General features: G+C 40.8%; 1 protein-coding gene across 1 annotated transcript in view; it reads right to left on the bottom strand.

The window, feature by feature from the left end:
- The window catches only part of TTF1 (transcription termination factor 1), a 64,821-nt gene that overhangs the window by 10,651 nt on the left and 40,105 nt on the right, over positions 1-14,065 (bottom strand). The window contains exons 8-10 of the mRNA XM_089675093.1: positions 13,251-13,467; positions 10,119-10,208; positions 1,815-1,877 (exon numbers count right to left, since the gene is read on the bottom strand). Coding sequence (XP_089531219.1) covers positions 1,815-1,877; positions 10,119-10,208; positions 13,251-13,467 — 370 coding nt within the window. The remainder of the gene's footprint in view (positions 1-1,814; positions 1,878-10,118; positions 10,209-13,250; positions 13,468-14,065) is intronic.

Genomic DNA, 14,065 nt, shown 5'->3' with positions numbered 1-14,065 from the left:
AAAAAAGCAATATCTATGTAACGGAACCGACCCCAGACTGCGCTTGGGTACTTCCGTTATAATACCGCTTCCCCGTCCGAACACCGACAACAGACACCACAGCCGACCAAACAATGACTAGACAACACCAATCTGTCTGAACATGGAACTCTTTATTTGAAACTCTAACTGGCTTTTTATACACTAAGGGGACAGTCCCCCCTGCCTGCATGACGACACAGGGCGGGGCAATCTACACTTAGCAACAAGAGACACACAGGTATTCAAACTTCACACCAGCAGACAGTCCCATCAAGAGGGAGGGCTGCTGGAGACACCCCCCACTAAGCTAATACACAAACAAATACATCCCATAATAGTTTGCTCCCAAGCAAGACACACAATAGAACAATGGGATGCAAACACATGGCATTAAACAATCAACAACCCCCCACCCCAATATTAGGATCACCCTGTACCCCTAACAGGCACAGGGTGACTTACACATAATAGGAATATGGGGAGCTGTGACAGGGGTCTACCCACCTCTCTAAAGTGAGCTGGGTTCCATAGGCCCCCACCCAAAGTGACTCCCGTCACAATCTACCCTTGCCCCTTCTACCTAAAATGGCTCAAAGTATTTTAACCTTTCAGATGAAATGACAGATGAAGAATGCTAGGTATGTGAGCATTCTGTGTGGAACTGCAAACTAAGTTGCCTACATCTTCCCTCTACTGTCAATTGACATTAGTCAAGGATACATCAAGAGTGTGTTCAAATCCAGTAAGGGGGAAGAAAGGCTATAAAATACAAAAATGTAGGATTTCCTCATCCTGTCTTACATCATCCTACTTGCCCGTAGGGTATGCTTTAACCACTAGCCCTCCAGAGGACTTACCCCCTTCCTGACCTTACTTTAACGGACAATTGTAAGGTCATGCAATGCTGTACAAAAAATGAAAATTATATCCTTTTTTCACCCACAAATAGAGCTTTCTTACGGTGGTATCTCGTCACCTCTGCGGTATTATTTTTTGCTCTATAAACAAAAAATACCAACAATTTTGAAAAAAACCCAAAATATTTGTGACTTTTTGCTATAAAACATCCAATAAAAAAAATTTCAAAAATCAAATTTAGTCAAACTTTAGGCCAAAATGTATTCTGCTACATGTCTGCTATAAAAAACGCATGGAAATTAAATTGGTTTACATGAAAGTTATAGCATCTACAAATGGTGGTATATATACAGGATTTTCTTTTTTTTTTATACTAGTAATGGCAGCGATCAGTGACTTATAGCGGGACTGCGGCGGGCATTCTGACACTGGGTGGGAACTAACTAATGGCCACTGACATCCCCAGTGACACCAATACAGTAAACAGTGCTAAAAAGAAACAGGACACTGACATGGTACCAATGACACTGGACAGGAAGGGGTTAACTTTTGGGCGATCTAATGGTTAACTGTGTGCTGTTTTACTATGGGTGCTGGGTTGTGTTTTACTACTAAGACATGCTGTTTTGTATTTCTCTGCTGTGCAGAGTAATACAAAGCAGCATGCCCTTGCCGACATGAGAGAGACCTGTGTTGTTTATACACAGGTCTCTCCCAAACAATTGCCGGGTGCCAGCGGGGAATCTCTGGCCGGTACCCGATGATTGACATCCCTAGCCGACAATAACGGCACGTGCCCCCTACCTGGAAATGCGAAACCAAGTATATATACCGGATTTTGTGCAGCCCTGCAGCCGTATTTCTGCTATAGTAGCGGCAGGAAACTGGTTAGAAAGCCTTTCATAACAAAGTGTACACAACTAGACGTTACTTACCCAATGGCTTTAGACATTTCCAGCCAATTCACTTGTCCTTTGCCGGGACTGACTTCATGTAACCTACAGTCAGAAAAGTGTAGTGTGTATTTATCCTTGCACAGCAAAAAGTAAACCAAATCTTAAATGCATCAACTCTGTCAATACATACAGCAGCATTCAGATACATGCGCACTTACACTTTAAGTATATATATATTTGGGGGAAAAAAAAAAAAAGGGAAAGGCGTCATTGATGGCCTCCCAAGAAAGTTAGTGTTTGGATCCAATATTTTTGCATCACAGACCTAGAACAAGCATCCATCAAATGAAAGTAGGAGGAAAAAAAAAAAAAGGAAAAAAAAAATAAAAAATCACATTTTGTCACAGTCACAACCTGTTTTTCCCCTCTGAAAGTTAATGTACAGCATGTGCCTCGTTCTTACGGGTTGTGCCTAGAAAACAATTTGAGGATTTAGGCTCCATGCACACTAGCTTTTTTTAAGCTTCTAGAAGCTATTATCAGCATTTTTGTTTTTTTGGAGTGTTTTTCCAGCAGAATAAAAACGCTAAACGCTACTAAACTGCTCCTAGCAGCATTTTTCTAGCTCCTAAACACTTCTGAATGCTACTAAAAAAACGCTATTACCAGCATTTTAAGACTTAAACAAAAAAAAAAAAAAACACACGTCACACACTAGTATTCATGGAGCCTAAATGACAAGTGAACACAGCTGGCACAATTATGAACTTTCAGTAGAAATGAATGGAGATCACAATGTGTATATAAACAGTAAAAGGAAAACTGAACTGGCAGATTTGTTTTACTAAAGGTTGGAGGCCATACTGGGAGAAGACATCTGGGCCTAATGTGTAAAATGCCATCACTTTAGGTTCCATCACACCCATATTGGCATAAAAGGTTACATCCATCCAAAGAAACCTACACAAAAACTAATATTCAAAAAGGTTAATAGCTCTTCAATTGCTCACATTAAAGGATAAGTTCACATTTCAGAACATGTTAAACCCATATTCAATATGTAAGGACCGGCCCCCCGCTCCCGCTTGACCCCCGTTCTGACAGCTAGCAGGAGATCTTCTTCTGCTAGCTGTCACCATTTTAAAAAATGTGGCAGTGCGGGACTCCTCCCGCTCGGCCTCATCACTCATTCACAGTATTTTGTGAATGGGAAAACTGTGCGGCTAACAGCTTGTAGTTCTCAATGAACGACCGCGGTGCTATGGAGCACTATGGTAGTGCATTGATTCTTCCTGTCAGAGTACCAGCTTGCCCATACGATTTGCAGGCACACAGATACACTGACAGGTCTGCAGGAGTCCTGCATGGCACCAGCAAACTGCAGATCGCTACTGCAATACTTTGCAGCCTCCCAAAACAAAAACACAGTAAATACACTTTAACTGCAAAAAAAAAAAAAATGCATTTTATTATTTTTGTTAAAAGGTGAACTCATCCTTTAAAAAGAAGCAAATGACACAAAACTCCCTAGTCCAAAAAGCTGCATATAAAAAGACATATTGATCATGTAGTTTCATATATTTGTTGCCCTGTACGCACAGCCTATATCAGACTAAATCTTCACATTCCTGTGTCAGCAGTCTGTAAAAACATGAGGTATTTGGGATGGCACTGCAAAGGTTAATGCTTGACCTCTGTCTGTAGTATGAAACTGACACTATGAAGAAAGTACATATCCCACAACCCCTGGGTCTCTTAGGGCTCGTTCACACTTGACTGTTTTACCAACGCTTGCCAAACGCCCCTATAGCGTTTGGCAAGCGTTGGTCCGGCGTTTGTGGGGTGTTATTTAACGCTCTGCAAACGCCGCATGCGCGGTTTAGCGGCACTTGCTAGGTGTTTGACGAGCGTTAAAAACACTCCGCAAACGCCTATAATGTTTAAATGGTGTTACTGCTCCGCAAACGCCCCGCAACCGCGTCGCAAACGCCGGCCGGGCGTTTGCGGAGCGACACCATAGACTAGAATAGGAGGCTTCAACGCCTCCTGACTCGACCAGAGGCGTCCGTTTTGCCGCGACACTAACGCTCCCGTTAAAACAGCACCATGTGCTGTAATGTGCAGAATTGTCAGAGGCATTTGGGAAGCGGTAAAAACGCTTCCCAAACGCCTCTCTGCCACCTGCACACAACACTAGTGTGAACGTAGCCTTACTTTACTGCTGGAGCAGGTGAGAGCTACAAAGTAATCAGTACACATTAGGACTAACTTTCTACAAAAAAAAAAAAAAAAAAAAGGAGCTACAGCAAAGTGCAGCTGTTTTGATTTGTTTAAATAGTAATTAGATCTGACAAAGACACATGCAGACAGAGCATTCACAGACACAGAAAGCTCACTATGCAGCTGCAAGAGGTTTTTCTATCACATTAGCACTGCCACATTTGTGATGTGACACAGAGCAAATGTTTTGTCCCTTGGCACTCAAGGACAAGCTAGCTGAAACAATACTTGGACATAAGAGAATCGATCAGCCTTGACACTACAAACTACAGCCACAAAAAACTTGAGCCCATAACAAAGTGGGGCAAACAATCAATCACTGCAAGGAATTGAACTACATTAATAGCTAGTTAAAACATTTGAAAGTGTACAATGCCTTTAAGTTCCTGACTGACCCTTTGTCATGTCTGGCGTTTAATCCAAAGCATAGCAGTTTGGCTTATGGAGTTGTGTGTCACTTGCATTTTATGAATGTCAGCACTAAAAGGAGCAACTGAAAAACTTTGCTGCAGGCACAGCTCCTTGACAGAAACTGCCTTTTGTTTAAAAGAGGAGGACACTGTGCAAATAGTGTAATTGAACAGCGTGATTTAGTAACCGGTCACATGCCACAATAGTTCCGAATTTCAATTTCTTTTTTTTTGTATAGCATAATAAACATTTTCCTCCTGCAGTCACTGAATGCCAGTAGGAGGGAGAGGAGGAGAAACCGGCTTTCAACAGTTGCAGGAAGAAAATGGAGAGTATTGATTCCTGTATGTGCTGCCATCACTGTTTCCCCTGTCCAAATGTAAAACAAAATGTGACAGGGAGGCCACACAGTGTTCCCTGAAGCATGGGGTGGGGGTGGGGGGTGTCACCATTGAGACCCCTAACGTTACACCAGTGGTTTGGAGTGTGTAGTAAAAACACATCTCAACTATGGTTTTTTATTTACTGCCCCCCAAACCTTAAATGTAAATGAGCCCTCACTATGCTGAGCTTTCTTGCGGGTTAGCTGCACTGAGCCATAGACTTCTATTAAATCTTGCGGGTGTGGTTCACTTCCAGAAAGGACTCTCGACACATTCTCCAGCTTGTCTGCTTGAACTGTATTGGCCACGCACTGATAAACATTTGTCCAGTCCCTGATAAACTGGCAGAAATTCAATCCATCTATGGCCAGCTTAATCCTGCATATCCTATTCACCTACAGTTCTCAACGATTTGAAAAAAATGCAGAGGATCAATGTACAGTAAAGTTAAACATACACTGTCGCCATATGAGGGGCCGCAGGTAAGAAATACAGGCACCTGAAGGTGTACATACCTGCACCAGCCTCTCAAATATTCCTGTCAAGTGCTGAAAGTACCACTAAAGGCTCCTGTATGATAGTCAACAAGTGCCAAATCTGGTTTTGCACAAACCTCAAAAGTAAATAAGAACCTTCCTTTACCTTCCCTGACGGAGACAAACTCATTATTTGTGTCTCACATGCATCTCACAATGGGAGGGTATCAGCAGTTGTAGTGCTGTGGAGTAGACAGGGCTAGGTATGGCAAAGGTCAAACAGAAAGATTCCCAGCTCAACTTAGCAACCAGCCTGCATCTAATAAATTGGTAAGTTGAGCTGGGAATCTTTGTTGTTTGACATGCGTCGTCCTTCCATGTGTTCCTTGCTGCAAAGGCCAGTAATAGGTTGGGGCAGTTGCTGTTTGTACTGCAAGTATGGCAAAGGTGGCGAGTGATGGCCTTCAGTAAGCCAGATTATCCAGATCTAGCAATCGTTGGCAAAGGGCTTTAGCTCAAGTCTCAGATTCAGGGAGAAAAGGAGGTGCCAGGGAGTATCCAGCTGAACTATGCAGTTATTACCTGGATTGAAGACTCCTGAGATCTAAGGTCCTTGCCAGTAATTGCTATATATCATCAGGCATATTAAAGGCTATATCTGACTGGGCCATTGCAAACATTTCTTATCTTTAGCAATTGTGGCCAATGTATCTTTAACCACTTTCCACCCATAGTATGTCATATGACGTCCTAGGCTTTCAGTGGTTACACCGGCCTACCAGCATCATCCCAGTATCTTTTTTTCTTTAAGCCAGTGATTCCCTACAATACAAGTCATCCAAGTGGCTAATCCGATCTGGCAGTGCTGCCAGGTTATCAGAGCATCTCTATGGTCCTGGGAGGCCAGAAGCGATGTCATGATGTCACTTCTGCATCTAACAAATGTAAACACTGCCATTTTTTTTGGAGAGCATGAGATCACTTTTTTTTTTAATCTCATGCTTTCCAGAGTAGAGGAGAGATCTGGGGTTTTATAGATCCCTGATGTCTTCATAAAGGAGACCGGTCATGCCTTATTTCTCTCATAAGGGATGATTACATTTCTTATGATAGAAATAAAAGGGATTAAAAAAAATGTAAAAAAAAGGACAGTGTAGATGCACTTATTTGACAGAAAGTGGAATGGTTGGAAAACTCATCCGTATCTACTGTTTAACTGATGGATCATCATTGTTTGCTTGATATTGTTCATTCGTTGGTAGTTTTATTACTCTACATATCTTCCTGCATAACTTATTCATGTACTTGACATTTCTTACATGATTGTACTTTATTAAGATGATTATTACTTATGTGCCTTTTTCCTGTTGTATACTATACTTTGTTATTATGCTGTTCTTGCAGTTTATTCCTTAATAAAAAAAAGTTTTGTCTTTTTTTTCTTCTTGTTTAGTGTAAAAGGAAAACATTTTTTACAGCACCCCCGTGAACACATACGTAGATCGCACACACATATGTAAATGGTATGTGTACCACTCATGTGAAATATCGTCACGAACATTATAGCGAGAGCAATAATTCTAGTGCTAGATCTCCTTTGCAGCTCTAAACTGGTAACCTGTAAAAATTTTTAAAGTGTCACCTATGGAGATTTTTCAGTATCAGAGTTTGTCACGTAAAGCATGACAACGTTAGGTATCTAGTTTTTCAGCATAACATCACCTTTTGTATTTTACCAAAAAATTGGGTTATATATTGTATCTTTTTGCATTAAAAATCATTAAAGTGAATTTTTTACCAAAAAAATTTTGAAAAAGTCGCTGTACAAATAAAAAAAAACAAAAAAAAAAAAACAAAAAACATATATACACTGTATTGCTAACAATATTGAGATGTCTGCCTTTATATGCACACTAGTGGTGCACCGAAATGGAAATTCTGGTGCCAAAACCGAAAATACAAAATGCACTTGGCCGAAAACCGAAATGTACAGTTTTTAAAAATGAATATATTTTTTGGAAAAAAATACACTTTGATAAAAAAAAAAATATATACATATACACACCCCAATTGTTTTGTAAAATATGTAAGAGGGTGTTACGGCGAGTAAATAGATACCCAACATGTTACGCTTTAAAATTACGCACGCTCGTGGAATGGCATGATACTGCGGTACTTAATCTCCATGGGTGATGCTTAAAAAATTTCTGTAGGTTAGCAGTGTAAAGTTACAGAGGAGGTCTAGTGTGAGAATTACTGCTCTTGCTCCGACATTCGTGGTGATACCTCACATGTGTGCTTTCAACACTATTTACATATGTGGGCATGGCCTACGTATGCGTTCACCACTAAGTGCGCACAGGGGGGCGGGGGTACTTTAAACTTTTTTTAAAAAATATATGTACAATTTTTTTTTTTAAAAGGAACAGTGCAAAAAAAAAAAATTAATCACTTTTATTCTTATCACAAGAAATGCATGCATCCCTTGTGATATGAATAATTAGTGACAGGTCCTCTTCATGGAGAGATATGGGGTCAATAAGACCCCATATCCCTCCTCTGCAATGTAAAGCATTGGATCAAAAAAGCACTGATCTAGTGCTTAAAAAAAATAAATAAATAAATAAACAAATATGGTCGGAACCAGAAGTGACATCGCTCCGGTCCTCCAAGGGCATAGAGATGTGTGTTGGCCATCTTTCCTTCACCCATCTCTAAGCCCAGTGCCGGGATCGATGGTTTCTCAGGTAAGACTGAATTACCGAGCGGTGGCGGCGAGGGGTGGGCAGCTTTGAGGGGCAGGGTTTTTTCGGCACCTGTATAGGTGCTTTTTTTCATTTCGGCTGATAGCCGAAAGGAGTGTTTTCGGCTGAAGGGTTTATGCCACCGGAATTTCAGTGCATCACTAATGCACACAAACTTTAATGGCATCCAATCTTAGTCCGTAGAGTTCAATATTGAGTTGGCCCACCCTTTACAGCTATAACAGCTTTAACTCTTCTGGGAAGGCTGTTCACAAGGTTTAGGACTGTGTCTATGGGAATGTCTGACCATTCTTCCAGAAGTGCATTTGTGAGGTCAGGTACTGATGTCGGATGAGAAGGCCTGGCTCGCAGTCTCCGCTCTAATTCATCCCAAATGTGTTCTATCGGGTTGAGGTCAGGACTCTGTGCAGGCCAGTCAAGTTCCTCCACCCCAAACTTGCTCATTCATTTCTTTATGGACCTTGCTTTGTGCACTGGTGTGCAGTCATGTTAGAACAGGAAGAGGCCATCCCCAAACTGTTCCCATAATTTTGGGAGCATGAAATTGTCCAAAATGTCTTGGTATACTGATGCCTTAAGAGTTCCCTTCACTGGAACTAAGGGGCCCAACCCCTGAAAACAACCTCACACCATAATCCCCCCTCCACCAAACTTTACACTTGGCACAATGCAGTCAGGCAAGTACCGTTCTCCTGACAACCGTCAAACCCAGACACGTCCATCGGATTGCCAGACAGAGAAGCATGATTCGTCACTCCAGAAAACACGTCTGCACTGCTCTAGAGTCCAGTGGTGGTGTGCTTTACACCACTGCATCCGACGTTTTGCATTGCACTTGTTGATGTAAGGTTTGCATGCAGCTGCTCGGCCATGGAAACCCATTCCATGAACCTCTCTACACACTGTTGTTGTGCGGATCTGAAGGCCACATGAAGTTTGGAGGTCTTTAGCTATTGACTCTGCAGATAGTTGGCGACTTCTGCACACTGTGCGCTTCAGCATGCGCTGACCCCGCTCTGTCATTTTACGTGGCCTACCACTTGGTGGCTGAGTGGCTGTTGTTCCCAGTTGCTTCCACTTTGTTATAATACCACTAACAGTTGACCGTGGAATATTTAGTAGCAAGTAAATTTCACGGATGGACTTATTGCACTGGTGGTAACCCATCACGGTACCATGCTTCTTTAGTGAGACCTCATTTAGAATATTGTGTCCAGTTCTGGAGACCTCACTTACAAAAAAATATTGAGAAGATAGAATGAGTCCAGAGATGGGCAAAATAGTGAAAGGTCTGGGGGATAAAATATATCAAGAGCAATTTCAGGAACTTAACATGTACAGTCTGAAGGAAAGAAGGGAAAGAGGAGACATGACTGAAACCTTTAAACAAATCAATTGGTGAATAAGGTTCAGGAGGACAGTATTTTAAACATGAAACTAAAATCAAGAACACGGGGACATGACCTTAGTACTTTCTGAGATTAGTTTTCAACTTTCCTCCAGTTTAGTTTATTTTACTGAAAGAGTAGTTGATGCTTGGAATAAACTTCCAGCAGAGGTAGTGAGCCAGTCAACAGTAAAATAGCTTCAAAAATGCATGAGACATACATAGATCTATACTGAGACAATAAATGAAAAAAACAAAAACTAAAACAAACCAAAAAAATAAAAATGCAGACTTAGTCTTTTTCTGCTGTTGCTTTTCTATGTGTATATATATATATATATATATATATATATATATATGCATATATACACACACACACACACACACACATATATATATTTGGGAGTCCTGAGTAACCTTCTAGCAAAAAAATGATGATTTTTATGGAAGCTTTTCCAGTCAAAACAGGCTAGGATTCATCCATGACATGGTTTGGGAAATGCAGGTTTACGCATGTCTAGGTAACCCCACCAACACCTTCCCAACTATTTAAGAATCATAAGTCACTCAGAAGGTGTTCATAAAAAAATAAAAAAATTTAAACATAAGGAACACTAGGACTAGATTATTCTCATACTTACCATTTGATAATTTCTATGTTGGTCTGTAAGCCACAAAGTCGTGCACAATTGCGAATACCATCATTCATTCGCACTAGCAGAACATCATTCCTACAATAAAAACAAAAAAAGAAAAAGCACAGTTTTCTATGTAAATAGTTTTTGGGGTTTTAATAAACCTGCAGAATTCTAAAAAAACAATGTGAATTCTGTATAAAACATTGCCCTTTAAAACAATCACGGTGCAGTGCAAAGTGAACTAACCCATGCCAGACCAGCTGATGGATTCCCTAGGTTCAAACTACTACAATCTGATTTTGATCTGATTTTCACTGCAATTGTGTAGTTCAACTTGGGTGCAATTTGGATTTGTATAGTCTATGGGGCCAAAATCATGCTGGAATCACACCAAAGTAGTACAGGACCCTTTTTAAAAATCAAGCTGTGTTGCGATGCGTTGATGTGAACGGGTACCATTGAAAACACTGATTTCCATTGTCCTGTGATTCCGTGCAATTCATATGTCTGACGAAAGGGTTCTGTGTGACCCCAAAACATTGTACTCTCGTTTGTTATTAATATTATTATACAGGATTTATATAGCGCCAACAGTTTGCTCAGCGCTTTACAATATAACGGGAGACAATACAGCAACAATACAGTTCAATACAAGAGGGATAGGAGGGCCCTGCTCCTTGGAGGTCACAATCTAAGAGGATGCAATCATACGTCAATAAAAACGGTTTGTATCGAACTTGAATCGGTGGTGTGCTGGCAAATATCTACACCCTGTGCAACTTAAATCGCATCTGAAATCACTAGTGTGAACAAGGCATAAAAGATCAGCTTGTTGTAAATATTATCAATACGTGTCAATGTTTAAAAATGTAGTTTCTACACATCATTTGTAATTATATATGTACATGAAGGCAGTCATATTTGCTAATTACATAAGCATACCCATTTGCCCTCCAGAAGATTTAGCCCGATTCATAAGTAGGCCATTTAATTGCACTACTTTAACTGACCATTGCGAGGTCATGCAACACTGTATCCAATTAAAATTTATTTCTTTTTGTACAAATTCAGCTTTCTTTAGGTGGTAAATGATCACTTCTGGGTTTTTATTGTTTATTATATAAACTAAAAATAGACCGAAAATAAAAAAAAAAAGTTTACATTTTGCTATAAAACATCCAATTTAAAAAAAAAAAAATTCTTTATAAATTCAGGCCAGTGTATTCTGCTACATGTCTTTGAAGAGTAAGTGGCTAATATACACTTAATATTTTTTTTTACCAGAGGATTTACCCCTCTTCCTGACCAGGCCATTGTTTGCAATACGGCGATTGCGCGGTCATGCAACATTGTACATAAAATTAAATTTATGTCATTATTTTCCCACAAATAGAGCTTTCTTTCAGTGGTATTTGATCACTTTTGCGTTTTTTTTTTGTTCTATAAACAAAAAAAAGACCAACAATTTTATGTGAACGTTATAGCGTCTACAAATGGCAGTATATATAGTGGATTTTTTTTTTTTTTTTTACTAGTAATGGCGGCGATCAGCGACTTATAGTGGGACTGCAGTGACCATTCTGACACTGGGGGAAAACTTACTGCCACCGACATCCCCAGTGACACTAATACAGTGATCAGTGTTAATAAAAACGCTGACACTGTACTAATGGCGCTGGGCAGGAAAGGGTTAACATCTGGGGCGATCAAAGGGTTAACTGTGTGCGTTTTGATAGGGAAACAAGCTGCTTTGTATTGCTCTGCGGTGCAGAGCAATACAAAGCAGCCTGTTCCTGCTGACAAGGGAGAAATCTGTATTGTTTACATACAGACCTCTCCCGTCAGCTCCGCCGACAATCACCGAGTCCCGGCCAAGGAGCCAATAGCGGCGTGTTAGGGAGCGTGCTTCCTACCCGGAAATATAAAATCTCACACACAAACACACACGTGATTTTACGCATCCCTGCCACCCTGTAGCAGTACTTCTGCTATAGGGCAGTCAGGAAGCGGTTAATTGGTTTGCATGAAAGTTATAGCATCTACAAATGATGGTATATATACACTGGAATTTGTAATTGTTTATTTTTCACTAGTAATGGTGGCAATCAGCGACTTCTAGCAGCACTGTGATAGTGTGGCAGGCACTGGCACTGAGAGTTGCCACTGACACCAATACAGTGCTCAGTGCTAATATTATGCATTGACACTGTACTAGTGACACTGGGTAGGATCAGGTAACTGTGTGCCTAGAAAGTGTTAATGTATGTGCTGATTTTACTAAGGGATCTTGTGTTTTTTTCCCCCCTGCTTAGCAGGGGATGAAAAAAAGATCACCTGTCACCTATACAGAGCTCTGTGACATTTACCATCACAGAGCTCTGTCCATAAATCACTGAGCCACTAAACGGGTCTAGGTGCTCAATCATTGGGCAAGACCCACAAAATGGCTTGTGCTGTAACAAATCACAGTACAGCCGGGTCAGCAGGTGCGTGCACCACCTACCCAGTAGAGCTGGATCACGTACTAGGTACATGATTCAGCACAGGAGAGCTGCTCTGCCGCCGTATAATACTGTTATGCGGTCGGCAAGCGGATACTCTATATCTTGCTTTGCGTTGATACTACTGCCTCTTGTGGATAATTCATATATCGAAAAGTTGACCCTAACTGGAGATTACACAGGTTTGAGGGCCTGAATGGCCAACTGCCCAGCACCAGCAGGAAAGAGAGGGGGTCCAAAACTCTATTACTACTGGACTACTGGGTATTTCTCATTCCTTCTGATGGTGAAGGAGAGTATGAGCTGTTAGTAGGTCTGGTGCAAAAGTGAACCCAATTCCCTGGCATTGGCAAGATTTGTCACCAATCTGGTCAATTTAGACTCTGTATATAATTAAAACTCCATTAGGTAGAGGCCATCTTTCAGGAAAAACCCAGATCAATGTCATAAATAAATCCAAAAACATAGGCAGCTGAAATAAAGTCTTGAATTTCCCTGTAAAAGCTAATTTAGGCAACTTTCCACCCTTTAAGCCTCTGTATTGGTCAGTAGGGCCACATAACACCTGAAAGGACCAATAAAGAGTCTTAGGAGACAGATGGTGGCAGTACCATTTAAAATATAACATGCTTACCACTTTGATTTGCAGTGTGTCCAGTTCCTTGTCTGCACCATCTCCTCTACTCTGCGCCAGGGAATACCCGTGAACAGCATTTCCTTACGGATTTTCTTTGGTTCCTTCTTGGAGAAGTCCTTCCCGTCCTTGCGCTTTAGTGAGCTCAGAATAAAGATCTTCACAGCCTGAATAAGTCTGTTTACCTCCTCATTGCTCCACTTTCCCCCAGTGACCACTACAAAGTAAAAACATTTTTACTAAATTATCCTACAACCCCTTGCTTTTGATTTCCTTCATCCTAGAACACTTCTATCCTTCCTGATCATCCCCACCCCATGGCTTAAATACTTGTCTCTCTCAGCAAAAAACATCACTATAGACTCCATTTAAAACCAGTCATGCGAGCAAATGTCAAGGTATAACTTGGTCATCTCAGGACAAGAGGAGAAACAGATTTCTGGCAGAGCCGCCAACTATGCAATACTACCCAAGATTCTTATCAATGTCAGAAGTTAGTTTACTGCAATGTGTCACAATATACAGCAAAATAACTGAATAAAACTGTACCTTGAACTTCAGTCAAAAGTCTATGACTAATCTCTCAAAGTCTGCCTGAGAGGAACATGCTAGGATAAATGAAACTGCCGATTAACTGGTTATTTTTTTTAATTTATTCATTTATTTTAGGGAGCATTCCTCAGTTCTCTCCCCCCAGTGATCACTGCTTTCTACATAAAAGTCTGATAGATAAAGGTTGGTCACAGAAATTTTTTCTCTTCGTTTAGCCAGATTCCTTCATCCACACAAGCAAGGTGGATGGAGGACCCCCTCAG

Source organism: Staurois parvus, unplaced genomic scaffold (assembly GCF_062004578.1).
Source record: "Staurois parvus isolate SC_StPar_1 unplaced genomic scaffold, SC_StPar_1.0 ptg000154l, whole genome shotgun sequence".
Taxonomy (NCBI): Eukaryota; Metazoa; Chordata; class Amphibia; order Anura; family Ranidae; genus Staurois; species Staurois parvus.
Note: the sequence above shows the minus strand (reverse complement) of the source record. Positions and strands in the feature narration are given on the sequence as shown.